The sequence below is a fragment of the Pristis pectinata genome, chromosome 11, assembly GCF_009764475.1.
Source record: "Pristis pectinata isolate sPriPec2 chromosome 11, sPriPec2.1.pri, whole genome shotgun sequence".
Classification (NCBI taxonomy): Eukaryota; Metazoa; Chordata; class Chondrichthyes; order Rhinopristiformes; family Pristidae; genus Pristis; species Pristis pectinata.
In genome coordinates this window covers 2,509,560-2,523,711 of record NC_067415.1, presented here as the reverse complement: position 1 = coordinate 2,523,711, position 14,152 = coordinate 2,509,560, and the positions used below count along the sequence as shown (strand labels likewise).

Here is a 14,152-nt window from a genome sequence, read left to right as displayed (position 1 = left end):
AGAAGAAGTGATTTAGTTTAATTTGGCATCGTATTCAGCACAGACATGCTGGGCCGAAGGGCCTGTTCCTGTGCTGTACTGTTCTGTTTTAAAAATCAGAAACAAGTAAAAATGCTTTTAAATATCCAGCCAACATGCTACTTCCTTGAGGCAAGGGGTTTGCTTGGACAGGTTATGTTAGACTAGTGATTCAGAGGCCTGGAAGAATGATTGAGAGGCAGATTGGAATCCCATCTGGTGGAATTTAACTGCTACCCTGGATTGAAAAGCCAGCAGCAACAATCACCGTGAAGCTAGAGAATTATCATGAGCTCAGTTGGTCCATTTGGGGAAGGAAATCTGCCTCCTTACTCAGTCTGGCCCACAACAACATGGTTGGTTTTAACTGCCTGAAAAGACCCATAAGACCTAAGAGTAGAATTAGGCCATTCAGCCCATCGTCTGCTCTGCCATTCGATCATGACTGATTTATTTTTCCCTCTCAACCCCTTACTGATCAAGAATCTATCAACCCCCGCTTTAAATACACCCAATGACGTGGCCTCCACAGCCGTCTGTGGCAATGAATTCCACAGATTCACCACCCTCTGGCTGAAGAAATTCCTCTTAATCTCTGTTCTAAAGGGACGTCCTTCTATTCTGAGGCTGTGCCCTCTGGTCCCAGACTCTCCCACTACTGGAAACATCCTCTCCACGTCCACTCTGTCCAGGCCTTTCAATATTTGGTAGGTTTCAATGAGATCCCCCCCTCATCCTTCTGCAAGTACAGGCCCAGAGGCATCAAACACTCAAACGTTAGCCCTTTCATCCCCGGGGTCATTCATGTGAACTTCCTCTGGACCCTCTCCAATGCCAGCACATCCTTCCTTAGATAGAAGGCCCAAAACTGCTCACAATATTCCAAATGCAGTTTGATCAACACCTTATAAAGCTTCAGCAGTACATCCTTGCTTTTATGTTCTAGTCCTCTCGAAATGAATGCTTACACTGCTTTGTCTTACTACTACCAGCCTCTCAGATCCAGCTTGGGTTACCAGCAATGCACTCACCACGAGAATGATTAAAACAGAATCTTGTGAAGCTCTCCCACACATCTGTAAGACAGCACAGCCGAGATGTGTGATGCTGAGTGAATCATCTCGTGCAGACCAGAGCTTGCATTCCAGCCTGAAAACTACCAATGAATTTTTATATGAACAGGAAAAGCAACGGACAGCAAAGTCTGCAACATCGGATCACAGCACAGAGCGCTCTGCTATTGCTCCAATGCTATCCGTTAAAGCATCTGAACACTTTCCCAGACACTCTTTACACCATAACTTTGTGCTCCCATTTCTGATCCACAAGTGATCACTGTGTGCTGTAATGAGACATTCAATTACTAATGTAAATTTCTACAAGGAATAAAGCAAGGGTCACAATATTTGATTTATATGTTCCCAAGTGGTTTTAAGTTGATCCTGAGGGGATATAATAACCAGAGAGTTATTGTTATATCAACCTTCTCTCACACAAGATGAAATTTTACATTACACAAGTCAGTGGGCACTGCCTCTCCATTAACAGAACATCACTCAGTGACGATGATACAGAAAGATTATTGAGCCAGATGATTTTATAACTTTGTATGATAAAGATCAACTCTTGATTTCCCACTCTATCTCGTCATAGCCCCTGCACTTCATCTGTAACTTTAACACCATATCCTGCATTCTATTATTGTTTTCCTTTTGTACTACCTCAGTGCAATCATGTATGGAATGATCTGTCTGGATAGCATGCAAACAAAGCTTTTCACTGTACCTCTGTAACTGTAACACTATATTCTGCATTGCTTTCTTTTTACTACCTCAATGCACATATGCACGGCATGATCTGTCTGGATGGCATGCATCAAAAGCTTTTCACTGTATCTTGGTACATGTGATAATAATAAACCAATTCCACAAGGTGATATTTTACATTACACAGTACTGCACAAGTACAATCACTCAGAGGGCACTGCTTCTCCATTGACAGAATATCACTCAGTGGTGATGACACAGAAAGATTATTGAGCCAGATGATTTTAAACAGCGAGTTTAAAGTGATGCCATGTTACGAGTTTTTCCCAATCAGAGCTGCCTGCTTTCCCAGCAACTGGGGGAAACTAGAGGGAAGTATCGTCCAGGCATGGTAGTGTAGCGGTTAGCGTAATGCTATTACAGCGCCATCAACCCAGGTTCAATTCTGGCCGCTGTAAGGAGTTTGTACGTTCTCCCCATGTCTGCGTGGGTTTCCTCCGGGTGCTCCGGTTTCCTCCCACATTCCAAAGACGTACGGGTTAGGAAGTTGTGGGCGTGCTATGTTGGCACCAGAAGCGTGGTGACACTTGTGGGCTGCCCCCAGAATAATCTATACAAAAGATGTATTTCACTGTGTGTTTCGATATACATGTGACTAATAAAGATATCTTATCTTACTTCTCCTCTAGGGAACAGAGCTACGTTTGGGGCAGGAAGCAGGCTTGATCCTAATGTCAAGAACTGCAGAACTTACAGTAATGAAACCAACCATCTGACTGGAATAAAAACTGAAAATGCTAAAAAGGCTCAGAAAACTTTGGCTGGCTGTGGGGCAGACAACAACTGTGTGGGGACAGAGCTAATGTTTCAGGTCAACAACCTTTCATCTGTTCTGTGTCTGAAGTTCAGATTTCCAGTTGCTTTTGTAACTGGTGCTGGTATTTGCATCCCTCCCACTCTTAGACCACAATCTAGGTGTTGCTTTGGTTAGCTGCCTCCTCCCCCATGCGCTGAAGGTCTAGACTTGGGGAGTCATGAGCAATTCTGGTCGCCTCATTACAGGAAGGATGTGGATGCTTTGGAAAGGGTGTCAAACAGGTTCACCAGGATGCTGCCCAGATTAGAGAGTATGAGCTATAAGGAGAGGCTGGACAAACTCGGGTCGTTTTCTCTGAGTGTCAGAGGCTGAGGGGAGACCTGAGTACATAAGAGAGGCATAGATAGAGTAGACATTCAGAATCTTATTCCCCAGGGTATAAATGTTAGATACTAAGGACGTGCATTTAAAGTGAGAGGGGGAAAGTTTAAAGGAGATGTATGGGGCAAGTTTTTTTTTAGAAAAGCACAGAGTGGTGGGTACTTGGAACTGGCTGCTGGAGGAAGTGGTGGAAGCAGATACAATAGTGGCATTTAAGAGGCTTTTAGATAGGCACATGAACAGGCAGGGAATGGAGGGAGATGGACCATGTGCAGGCAGAGGAGATATAGTTTAATTTGGCTTTGTGTTCAGCACAGACATAGTGGGCCGAAGGGCCTGTTCCTGTGCGGTTCTGAGTTCGGAGCTCCCAGGCTATCGCCCACCCTCCCACAGCTGACCACCATGCTGATATCGGCAAGAACAGCCCCTGCGGAGTAGCCGAGAATTGCTCTCCAGTTTGCATTTTCCTTGCCCATACAAGGCTTAAACATACACAGGTAACCCTGTGCTCAGTTCTGGTCACCTCACTACAGGAAGGACGTGGAAGCCATAGAAAGGGTGCAGAGGAGATTTACAAGTATGTTGCCTGGATTGGGGAGCATGCCTTACGAGAACAGGTTGAGTGAACTTGGCCTTTTCTCCTTGGAGCGATGGAGGATGAGGGGGGACCTGATTGAGGTGTACAAGATGATGAGAGGCATTGATCGTGTGGATAGTCAGAGACTTTTTCCCAGGGCTGAAATGGTGGCCACAAGAGGACACAGGTTTAAGGTGCTGGGGAGTAGGTACAAAGGAGATGTCAGGGGTAAGTTTTTTCACTCAGAGAGTGGTGAGTGTGTGGAATGGGCTGCTGGCAACGGTGGTGGAGGCGGATACGATAGGGTCTTTTAAGAGACTGTTGGATAGGTACGTGGAGCTGAGAAAAATAGAGGGCTATGGGTAAGCCTAGTAATTTCTAAGGTAGGGACATGTTCGGCACAGCTTTGTGGGCCAAAGGGCCTGAATTGTGCTGTAGGTTTTCTATGTTAGTACAGCACAGGAACAGGCCCTTCAGCCCACAATGAAGCTAATGACACCAAATTAAACTACTCCCTTCTGCCTGCACATGGTTTTCTATGTTCTATGTAACCCAGGGGAATGATTTAAAGGCTGGAGGAGGTCGCATACTCCTTGCGCCTGAACCTTTATAACAATGCAGAGTTTCTGAGGACGTCATCAACACAGCTTGGCAGATGAACTGCACTAGCACAACTCGAGTGGTTACAACCCACACCGACTCCCGCACAACAGGACATGAGCACCCTGCCACGAGGTGCAACTACTGTCGTGTCACTTACCATAAAGCCTCTCCCGGGTGCCGGCTCTCTCCGCTGGCACACGGACCTTCATGGAGCCTCGGATGTTGCCAGTTTCTTCCCCCCGGTGTGACAGGGAGGTGAGGAACACCTGAGCGGTGCTGCCGATCATCGACTTCAGTGCGATGCAGCACTCGCCTGTGGGGGAGACGGGACAGAACACACGATGGTGAATGGCGGCCACAAAGTCCACAGCAGCAAGAGCTCCATCCACACGGTAGCCACACAGCCGGTGCCGCGGGCAGTGCTGTAACCCTGGAACCACCGAGTCGTGAACCCATAATTGAAGCCGACATCACCAGTTCAGGTCTGAGGGAGAGCAGAGCACCAGGAGCATCTCACATCGACGGGGCTTCCTTGTGTGAGGCTAAACTGAGGAACTTTCTGCTTGTTAGAAGGTTCATGGTACACGTTTTGTGCTCCAGATTCTAGAATCTGTAGTCCCGTGTGTCTACATAGAATATGGAGCTCTCACAACACGTATACCAACACTCTCTCTTGCAGTCTTCATAGATTTACAGTGTGGTAACAGGCCCTTCGGCCCAACTGGTCCATGCTAACCAAGATGCCCCATCCAAGCTAGTCCCATTTACCAGCATTTGGCCTATAACCTCCTAAACCTTTCCTATCCATGTACCTGTCCAAATGTCTTTTAAAAGCTGGTATTGTACCTGCCTCAACCACTTCCTCTGGCAGCTCATTCCATATACATACCACCCTTTGTGTAAAACAGTTACCCCTCATTTTCCTATTAAATGCCTCCCCTCTCACCTTAAACCTATACCCTCAAGTTCTTGATTCCCCAATCCTGGGAAAAAGACTGTGTGCATTCACCCTATCTATGCCCCTCATAATTTTGTACACCTCTATATGATCACCTCTCAGTTTGCTACGCTCTAAGGAATAAAGTCCTAGCCTACTCAACCTCTCCCTGTAACTCAGTCCCTCAAGTCCTGGCAACATCCCTGTAAATCATTTCTACACTCTTTCCAGTTTAATAACATCTTCCCTATAGCAGGGCGACCAGAACTGAACACAGTACTCCAAGTGCGGCCTCACCAGCGTCCTGTACAACCACACCAACACCTCCCAACTTCTCCACTCAATTCCCTGACTGAAGGCCAGCGTGCCAAAAGCCTTCTTCACCACCCTGTCTACCTGAGACTCCGCTTTCAGGGAACCATGTACTTGTAACTCCAAGGTCCTGCAATGCTCCCCAGGGCCCTGCAATTCACTGTGAAGTTCTCTCAACTAAAACCTTCAGAAACAGTGTAATTTGGTAACAAGGAGACACAAGAGACTACAGATGCTGGAATCTGGAGCAACACACGTGTAGCATGTATTTCCCAGATAGTTCCTCCAGCAGTTTGTCATTTGGTTACAACCTACAAAGAGGCAGTGTTCTTACTGTGGAGGAAGAGTGGTTCTCAAAGGCATGGGGAGAACTCACATGGACGAAATATGAAGCAAATGCTTAACTGAAAAAGACGCTGATGCAGAGTGTTAGAGAGCAGAAATTCTGGTGTGTGGATCCTGCAAGGCTGAAGGCCCGGTCACACAGGATAGAATGAATATTGGGCGGGGGGGGGGGCTGCATAAAAGACCAAAGTGAAGGATGTGTGGCTGGAGATAGCAACACAGAAAAGGCTGGAGGAACTCAACAGGTCAAACAGCATGTATGGAGGGAAATGGACAGTTGATGTTTCAGATCGAGGCCCTTCATCTGGACTGGAAGATGGAGGGGAGACGGCCGGTATAAAGGGGTGGGACAAGAGCTGGCAGGTGATAGGTGGATCCAGGTGAGGGGGGAGGGGAGAGTGGGAATAATGTCAGAAGCTGGGAGGGGACAGGTGGAGGTGACATATGGCTGAAGATGATGGAATCTGACAGGAGAGGAAGGAGGAGCCTGGAATAAAAGGAGTATGGTGGGGAGGGGAAGCGGCGGGAGGAATGTATGGGTGACGGGCAGACAGAGACGGTGGAGGAAGGGAACGAGCTGGGTGGATCAGGAGGAGAGAGAAAAGGGACAGAGGGGGAGCAGTTTATTGGAAGTTGGAGAATTCAGGTGTTCATGCCACTGGGTTGTAGACCATCCAGGCGGAATACAGAGGTGCTGCTCCTCCACTTTGCATTTAGCCCCATCTTGGCAGTACAGGAGATAGGACTGAGGCAATAAGTGGCTCCAAATATTTGGATATGGACCTTATGTTGGTTCATGGGTGATAAGTTAACAGAATTCTGAAGGAAAGGATAAGGCAGAGGATTTTAATGAACTTACGAAGGATTTATCGATGGAGTAGAGAGTTGGTCTTTATCAGACAAGGCTGAGATTTGTGTGTGACGCTAGCAAGATCATGGTAACTGACCACCGAGAATCTCCTGGATGTCGGGGCCATTTTGTACATGTGGTGTGGGGTCAGACTGGGTGGAGCTGTGACTCCCTGCCCCGCAGGCCTCACTTGGTGGGTGTCACTGTAACAAGGGGTAGTGAAAGCCTCTTTTGCCTCCCTACACCCAGCTTACCGTAGGATTCATAACCGTCCACCGATTTGACTGTGAGGAGGAGGTGCTGATCCTGGAGATATTCGATATCTGACAGAATTGGCTTCAGCTAAAAAACAAAATGCATTTCTGATTCAACAACAGCTTGCAAGATGCATTCATAATCCTGCACAATTACATAGCTCACTGGAGTATACAGCCTCGGAGAATGAGAGCATTTATGCCTCAGTGCCAATCACCCTCTCAGTTCTATGTTTGTGCTCACCAGCTTGTCACAGCGGTGACAGTCAGACAATTACGAGTTCAAACTCCACCCCAGAGATCTCAGTGCATACTCTGGGCCAACATTCTTGGTGCCAGTACCAAGGGAGTGCAACACCATCAGACACCCCATTTTCTGGGCAAGATACTCTGATGTTCTGTCCTCTCATGTGGACAGAAGAGATCAAGTGCACAGGGAGACTGCCCTGGCCAGTATTTATCCTTCAGCGAAAACATCAGGGTAACTAGATCAACACACAAAGTGCTGGAGGAACTCAGCGGGTCAGGCAGCATCTACAGAGGGAAATAAACAGTCGACGTTTCGGGTTGAGACCCTTCCTCCGGACCTCCCTCTCACTGCTCCCCGTGATCTCGGCTGCTCTCCGGCTCCTCGACTACATGCTCGCTCAGACTCACTTCCCCAGCCACGTGTCCTTCCTGGGCACTCGTCTCCGCCGCCATCTTGTACCACACGGCCTCCAGGCGTCCCACTTTGGTCCCAGCAAGGATCCCAGATACCTGCGTTCCACTGACTGCTTCTCCCGCTGGACTCTACGCGCCACCCTTACCACAGATACCTGCGGGCCCCACCTCCCTCTACCACAGCTCCCGGCCTCACTCTCCACGAGCTCCCATGGAGCTCTCCGACACTTTGTCCTCCACCAGAGTCCCGAGGAAGGGTCTCAACCTGAAACATCTACTGTTTATTTCCCTCCATAGATGCTGCCTGACCTGCTGAGTTCCTCCAGCATTGTGTGTGTTGCTCCAGATTCCAGCATCTACAGAACCTTGTGCGTCAGGGTAACTAGGTCACTTGGTCATTGTTGTGTTGCTGTTCCTGGGATCTCACAGACTGGCTGCTGTGTTTCCCATGTGACAACAGTCACTACATTTACCGATCTCTGAAAATCCAGGATTATGAAACATGGCGTATAAACGCACTTTCCCCCTTCACTAAGCAGGAGATACAGTAAGAGAGGGTGTCCTGCAGAAATACGTGGACTCTTGTTTGAGTTACCGTTGGAAGCTGCCTCGATGACCAGCCGACCTTCAGGAAGTTCACATTGTCACTGCTTTGCGTGTCGTTTTCAGAACTTTTCTTGAATTCTGAAACACAACGGGTGGTGGCAACGTTATTTTCCTCTCCTGCTGAGTGTCCCACCCCTCGTTGGGATAAAGCTGCTCACAGCCCTCTGCAGTCAGTGTGGGCTCAAGCGGAGAAAGGTGGCAGGCTGTTCAACCCTGACAGGCAAGAGGATCACTTGCCCACTTTCAAAGCCAACCTTTGGATGCCAAAACAACACCAGGCACGACCCAGGGTATCTGTAAAGCAGCCAGGGTGGTTACAACACATCCCTGCTATGTCCCTTCCGTTGAGAGTGACAGGAACAGAGAGACTTGGGTTTCAGAATGAAGTTCACAGCTTCAACTCCTGAACTGACTCAACTCCAACTCCAAGGGAGCTTTCACCTGACGGGGACACAGCCAAGTAACCAGAGGGACACTCCCAACCCCGGCTGCAGTCCACACAGAATACACAGACCCCCAGTAGGAACCACAGTGGCCCAGGTTACCACTGCGTAGAGTAAACACTGACGTCAGCAGAGAGCCGACAGCTGAGGCAGTAAAGAGATTTTAAACAAGCAAACGTGGTCAAAGCTACAACAAAACGGTTTCCAAATGCACAGTCGAAAAAGCGGAGTTATTTATAGATACAGACTCTATTTAATCTTCTGTGCACCCAAGGACCATGAGTCACACAGAGAGTCTCCAAACTCGTGACCAGATGTAGATACTTCTCCCCAGACAGAGCAGGAATATTTCCTGAGCAACAGACCGGGTGTAAAATCTATCCCAGTAACTTATAGCAGTAATGTACTGGGGCATGTCGTAGGGGAAATTACCCAATCACCTCCATTCTGGAGGGGACTGAGGGGATGGGGTGGAGAGGGAGCACCTGGCAGTCCTGGACTGTATCAGTGAAAACAGTCATTGTCTCAACGTCTCAACTTGGCAGAGATGTTGATAGAAATCCTTCTGAATGTCTGAGCTTTGCTTGGGCTTGTCAGTTGTAATCCCAGTTAGCTCCAACTTTCTGCTAAGGACTGTCCTCATCTGGACTTCAGATGCCAAGTAGAATCATAAAGTCAGAGTTATACAGCACGAAACAGGCCCTTCTGCCCAACTGGTCCATGCTGACCAAGATTCCAATCTAGGCTAGTCTCATTTGCCCGTGTTTGGCCCATATCCCTCTAAACCTTTCCTATCCATGTACCTGTCCAAGTGTCTTTTAAATGTTGTTAATGTACCTGCCTCACCCACTTCCTCTGGCAGCTCATTCCATATAGTGACCACCCTCTGGGTGAAAAAGTTGCCCCTAGGGTTCTTATTAAACCTCTCCCCTCTCACCTGAAACCTACACCCTCTCGTTCTTGATTCCCCATCCCTGGGAAAAAGACTGCGTGCATTCACCCTATCTGTGCCCCTCGTGATTTTATACACCTCAAAAAGATCTCTCCTCAGTCTCCTACGGTTCAATGAAAAAAGTCCCAACCCCCCTCCGTAACTCACTCCCTTGAGTCCCAGCAACATCCTCGGAAATCTCCTCTGCACTCTTTCTAGCTTCATGGCATCTTTCCTATAGCAGGGTGACCAAAACTGAACACAATATTCCAAATGCAGCCTCACCAACACCTTGTACAACTGCAATGTTGCCAAACGTTGCCAGAGTATGTCAAGTTACACAGAGGATACAGATGGCGGTGAGGTGGAGGGTGGGGAAGATGGCTCCATTCACCAAGTTACTCACCTTCCAGGCACGTTGAATAGAACTCGATGAAGAACTTGGTCCTGCTGGCGGTTTTAACAATGGCTTCAATATTCTCAAAGTCGATGTAGGCTTGGTCAGATGACTTGGACAGTCCTAGATTTAAACGAGAACTAGGGATGAGTATTAAACAGAAAGATAATATTTGTACCTTGCTCCGGTAATAAAACCTCTGGAGGCCAAATCACCACAAGCAAGCCCTGCAGGCTTCATTGAAATCTCTTGTGACTACACACCTACACCCTATGATCTCTTATGACTATACAGCCATACACCTGGCAGGAACTTCCTCTACCTGCCTTCTGGAGCTGAGGAGCAAGATAAATATTACACCACAGTCTCACACGACACACAATATTATGCACGACTGCTGGGTGCTCATTGTGTAAGTGAATCTAATAATGCAAGGCACATCGTTCTTATTTCAGGGCTGGTGTTATCAGAGTGCTAGGTACACTCAACAGGTCAGGCAGCATCTGTGGAGAAACAAAAACAGAGTTTGTGTTTCCGGTCAGTAATGACCTGACGGAAGGCATCAACCTGAAGAGTGAATTCTAGTGTGTGCGCCTCTCTATAAACGCTGCCTGACCTTCTGAGTATTTCCAGCTTTGTTTCATATTTGCAGCATCTGCAGCTTTTTGCTTTGAGCTCCAGCCCGGTGTTGGATCCCCAGTCAGATGGACAATGGTGGGCATACTGCAACAACACCGCACCTTCTGTCTACATTTACCTTTCATGTTGCAATCAAAGTTTCATAAACCTAGCGAGCATTATCAAACCAAAATTCACAACCATCCATCGTATTTAGACTGATAATCAAAAGCTCGTTCACAGAAGCACGTTTCGAGAAGAGCCTTAAGGAAGGAGAGGACGAGAGGGGTTTAGGGAGGGAATTCCAAAGTGTGGGGCCCAAGCAGTTGTAGAACAACTGGAAGTGGTGTGGTGATTGAGAGAGGGGAAGAAGAGTCCAGCAATGAAGGAGTGCAGAGGCTGAGGGCAGTTAAAGGGCTGGAGAAACTTAGAGCAATGACACCATCTGGGCCATGCCCTCTTCTTGCTGCTACCATCAGGCCTGAAGTCCCACACCACCAGGAACAGCTACTTTCCTACAACCATCAGGTTTTTGAATAACCTTCACCCTACTTCAGCAATGGAACACTATGCACCACCCCTTGCACTACTGTGGACTTCTCTCCGATTGCACAAAACAAGGTGTGCATGCAAAAACAGTGTTTCTTCACTGTCTTGTTCAAGAGCAGTCACTTCCCTTCAACACTCATCACAACAGTAGCAACACTCTGGCCACTTTGCACTAAAATGCACTTTTGTTCTAATTGTTTTTCTTGTAAAAATCATTTAATTTATATTTGTTTTTCTTGTGAATGCTGCTTACATGATGCAATGTGCCTGTGACACTGCTGCAAGTCAGTTTTTCATTGCACCTGTGCACGTGTACTTGTGCATCTGACAATAAACACGACTTTGTGTGATTTATATACAATTTTGGTGCCTGTTGTCTGTACCGACGTGCCTGTGATGCTGCTGCAGGTTCCTCATCGTACTGTATCTCGCTGTACTTGTGCACATGACAATAAACTCGACGAGGTCCAGGCCACAGAAGGATTCTGAAACAAGTGTGCATTGAAACCAAGGCTTTGCTTAACTAGCAGTCAGAGTGGGTTAGGGGTGATAGTACAGCACAGGAACAGGCCCTTCAGCCCAACATGTCTGTGCCAAACACAATGCCAAATTAGACTAAATCTCTCCTGCCTGCACATGGTCCACGTCCCTCCACTCCCTGCACATTCCTGTGTCTTTCTAAAAGCCTCTTAAATGCCTCTATTATATCTGCCTCCACCACCACCCCTGGCAGCACATTCCAGGCACCCACCACTCTGTGGGGGGGGAACCTGCCTCACACACCTCATAGAATAGTACAGCACAATACAGGCCCTTCGGCCCACCATGTTGTGCCAACCTTTAAACCTCGCCTAAGACTATCTAACCCCTTCCTCCCACATATCCCTCTATTTTAAGTTCCTCCATATGCTTATCTAGTAATCTCTTGAATTTGACCAATGTACCTGCCTCCACCACTACCCCAGGCAGCACATTCCATGCCCCAACCACTCTCTGGGTAAAAAACCTTCCTCTGATATCTCCTTTGAACTTACCACCCATTACTTTAAAGCCATGCCCTCTTGTATTGAGAATCGGAGCCCTGGGAAAGAGGTGCTAGCTATCCACTCTATCTATTCCACTGAATGTTTTGTACACCTTTATCATGTCTCCCCTCATCCTCCTCCTCTCTGAGTAAAGCCCTAGCTCCCTTGGTCTCTCCTCATAATGCATACTCTCCAAACCAGGCAACATCTTGGTAAATCTCCTCTACACCCTTTCCAACGCTTCCACATCCCTCCTATAATGAGGTAACCAGAATTGGACACAGTACTCTAAGTGTGGTCTAACCAGAGTTTTATAGAGCTGTATCATTGCCTTGTGGCTCTTAAACTCAATCCCTCGACTTATGAAAGCTAACATCCCATAAGCTTTCTTAACTACCCTATCCACCTGAGGCAACTTTCAGGGATCTGTGGATATGAACTCCCAGATCCCTCTGCTCCTCCACACTACCAAGAATCCTGCCATTAACTTTGTACTCTGCCTTGGAGTTTGTCCTTCCAAAGTGTACCACCTCACACTTTAAACTTTCCCCCTCTCACCTCATGGGTGAGCAGCATCTGCTGCAAGTTAGGACTCCGGTTCACTGAATATTCCAGTCAATGGATAACAAGAGTTGGAGCAGCAGGTGAGGCAGAGGAAGGGTTGGCCATTGACACAGAACAGGCAGCCCCAGTGATGGTGCAGGCATCCACAGCTCAGCCCAGGGCCAAGTATCACGCCAAGGTTACGAGCAGTCTGGCTCACTTTCGGATAGCTGCAGGGCAGGGGGATGGAGTCTGTGGTGAGGGTCCTGTCAGAGCAGAGAGAGGAACAACCATGACTAAAGTTCCCAGTCTCGTGGCACTTGTGGGCGAGACACAACCAGGGGCCACGCTCGGCTCAAGCAGCCCCTCCTCGGCCAAGACATTGAGGTGCCTGCTCACATGTCTGAAGCATGGTTAACTGGACAATACCCCAGAGCGTGGCCAATGTCAGAGACCTTTCTCCCACTGAGGGAAAATACAAACACGCTCCCACAAATCACACAAGCATGCTTAAGATGTGCAACACTTTGAGAAGGCTGTCACATTCTGGGAAGGCTGGGCTATGACAGATCATTGACCAGCTGCAGGCTAGCAGGGATTTGCAGCGACTACTTGTCTGTAATCACAGCCAGCAGCAGCGCAATGCTCGACAGCAGCAGCTCGGATGGCTCAAAGGAGCATGAATGACAAGGCAGCAGGGTCAGATAATCTCTGGTGTGGACCCTGCACTTACATCAGTGGTGAGACCAACAGGTACACCAGTTGCTTCTGTAGCACATATAACAGGCCCCCGAGGTTCTTGATGAATGACAGTCTGTTCTGCAAAGTGCAGGCAGTCATAACAGCCAGTGGTTCATGTGCAGACACAGCCATTACCAGCCCACTCAGTCAGCCCCTGAAGTCTGTCATGTACCAGACTGTTTGTTAACCCTTCATTATTTACCATTCGGAAGTTCAGAATCCATTGCCCAGAGCCGTCACCCACATTGCGAGTTAAAATGTGCAAGTTCATTCCTTGTATTAAAATTAAAAGTATTTAAATCACCTTCCAGGACATATCAAAGCACCTAATGGTCAATGAAGCTAGAGAGAGAGAATTAACAGCAGTGTGAGATCACTGAACCCACACATCCTTCTCGCTTTCATTTCACTACATCAGTGAATCCCTCAATAGTGCGGCACCCCCAATACTGCTCCCCCCGACGACGCGGCACCCCCCAGTACTGCCCCCCCCCCAGTACTGCCCCCCCCGACAATGCGGCGCCCCCCCAACACTGCTCCCTCCGACAACGCGGCGCCCCCCCCCGCCCCAGTACTGCTCCCTCCGACAACGCGGCGCCCCCCCCCGCCCCAGTACTGCTCCCTCCAACAACGCGGCGCGCCCCCCCCCCCCCCGCCCCAGTACTGCTCCCTCCAACAACGCGGCCCCCCCCCCCCCCCCCCCCCCCCCGCCCAAGTACTGCTCCCTCCAACAATAACCTCATCAGTACTGACCCTCTGACAGGACAGTGCTCCCT

General features: G+C 48.5%; 1 protein-coding gene across 1 annotated transcript in view; it reads right to left on the bottom strand.

Annotated features, from left to right (window-relative positions):
- Nucleotides 1-14,152, bottom strand: part of inppl1a (inositol polyphosphate phosphatase-like 1a) — a 172,149-nt gene that overhangs the window by 18,540 nt on the left and 139,457 nt on the right. Inside the window, exons 20-23 of the mRNA XM_052025624.1 lie at nucleotides 9,910-10,023; nucleotides 8,119-8,207; nucleotides 6,861-6,948; nucleotides 4,320-4,475 (exon numbers count right to left, since the gene is read on the bottom strand). Of these exons, the coding sequence (XP_051881584.1) occupies nucleotides 4,320-4,475; nucleotides 6,861-6,948; nucleotides 8,119-8,207; nucleotides 9,910-10,023 (447 nt within the window). The remainder of the gene's footprint in view (nucleotides 1-4,319; nucleotides 4,476-6,860; nucleotides 6,949-8,118; nucleotides 8,208-9,909; nucleotides 10,024-14,152) is intronic.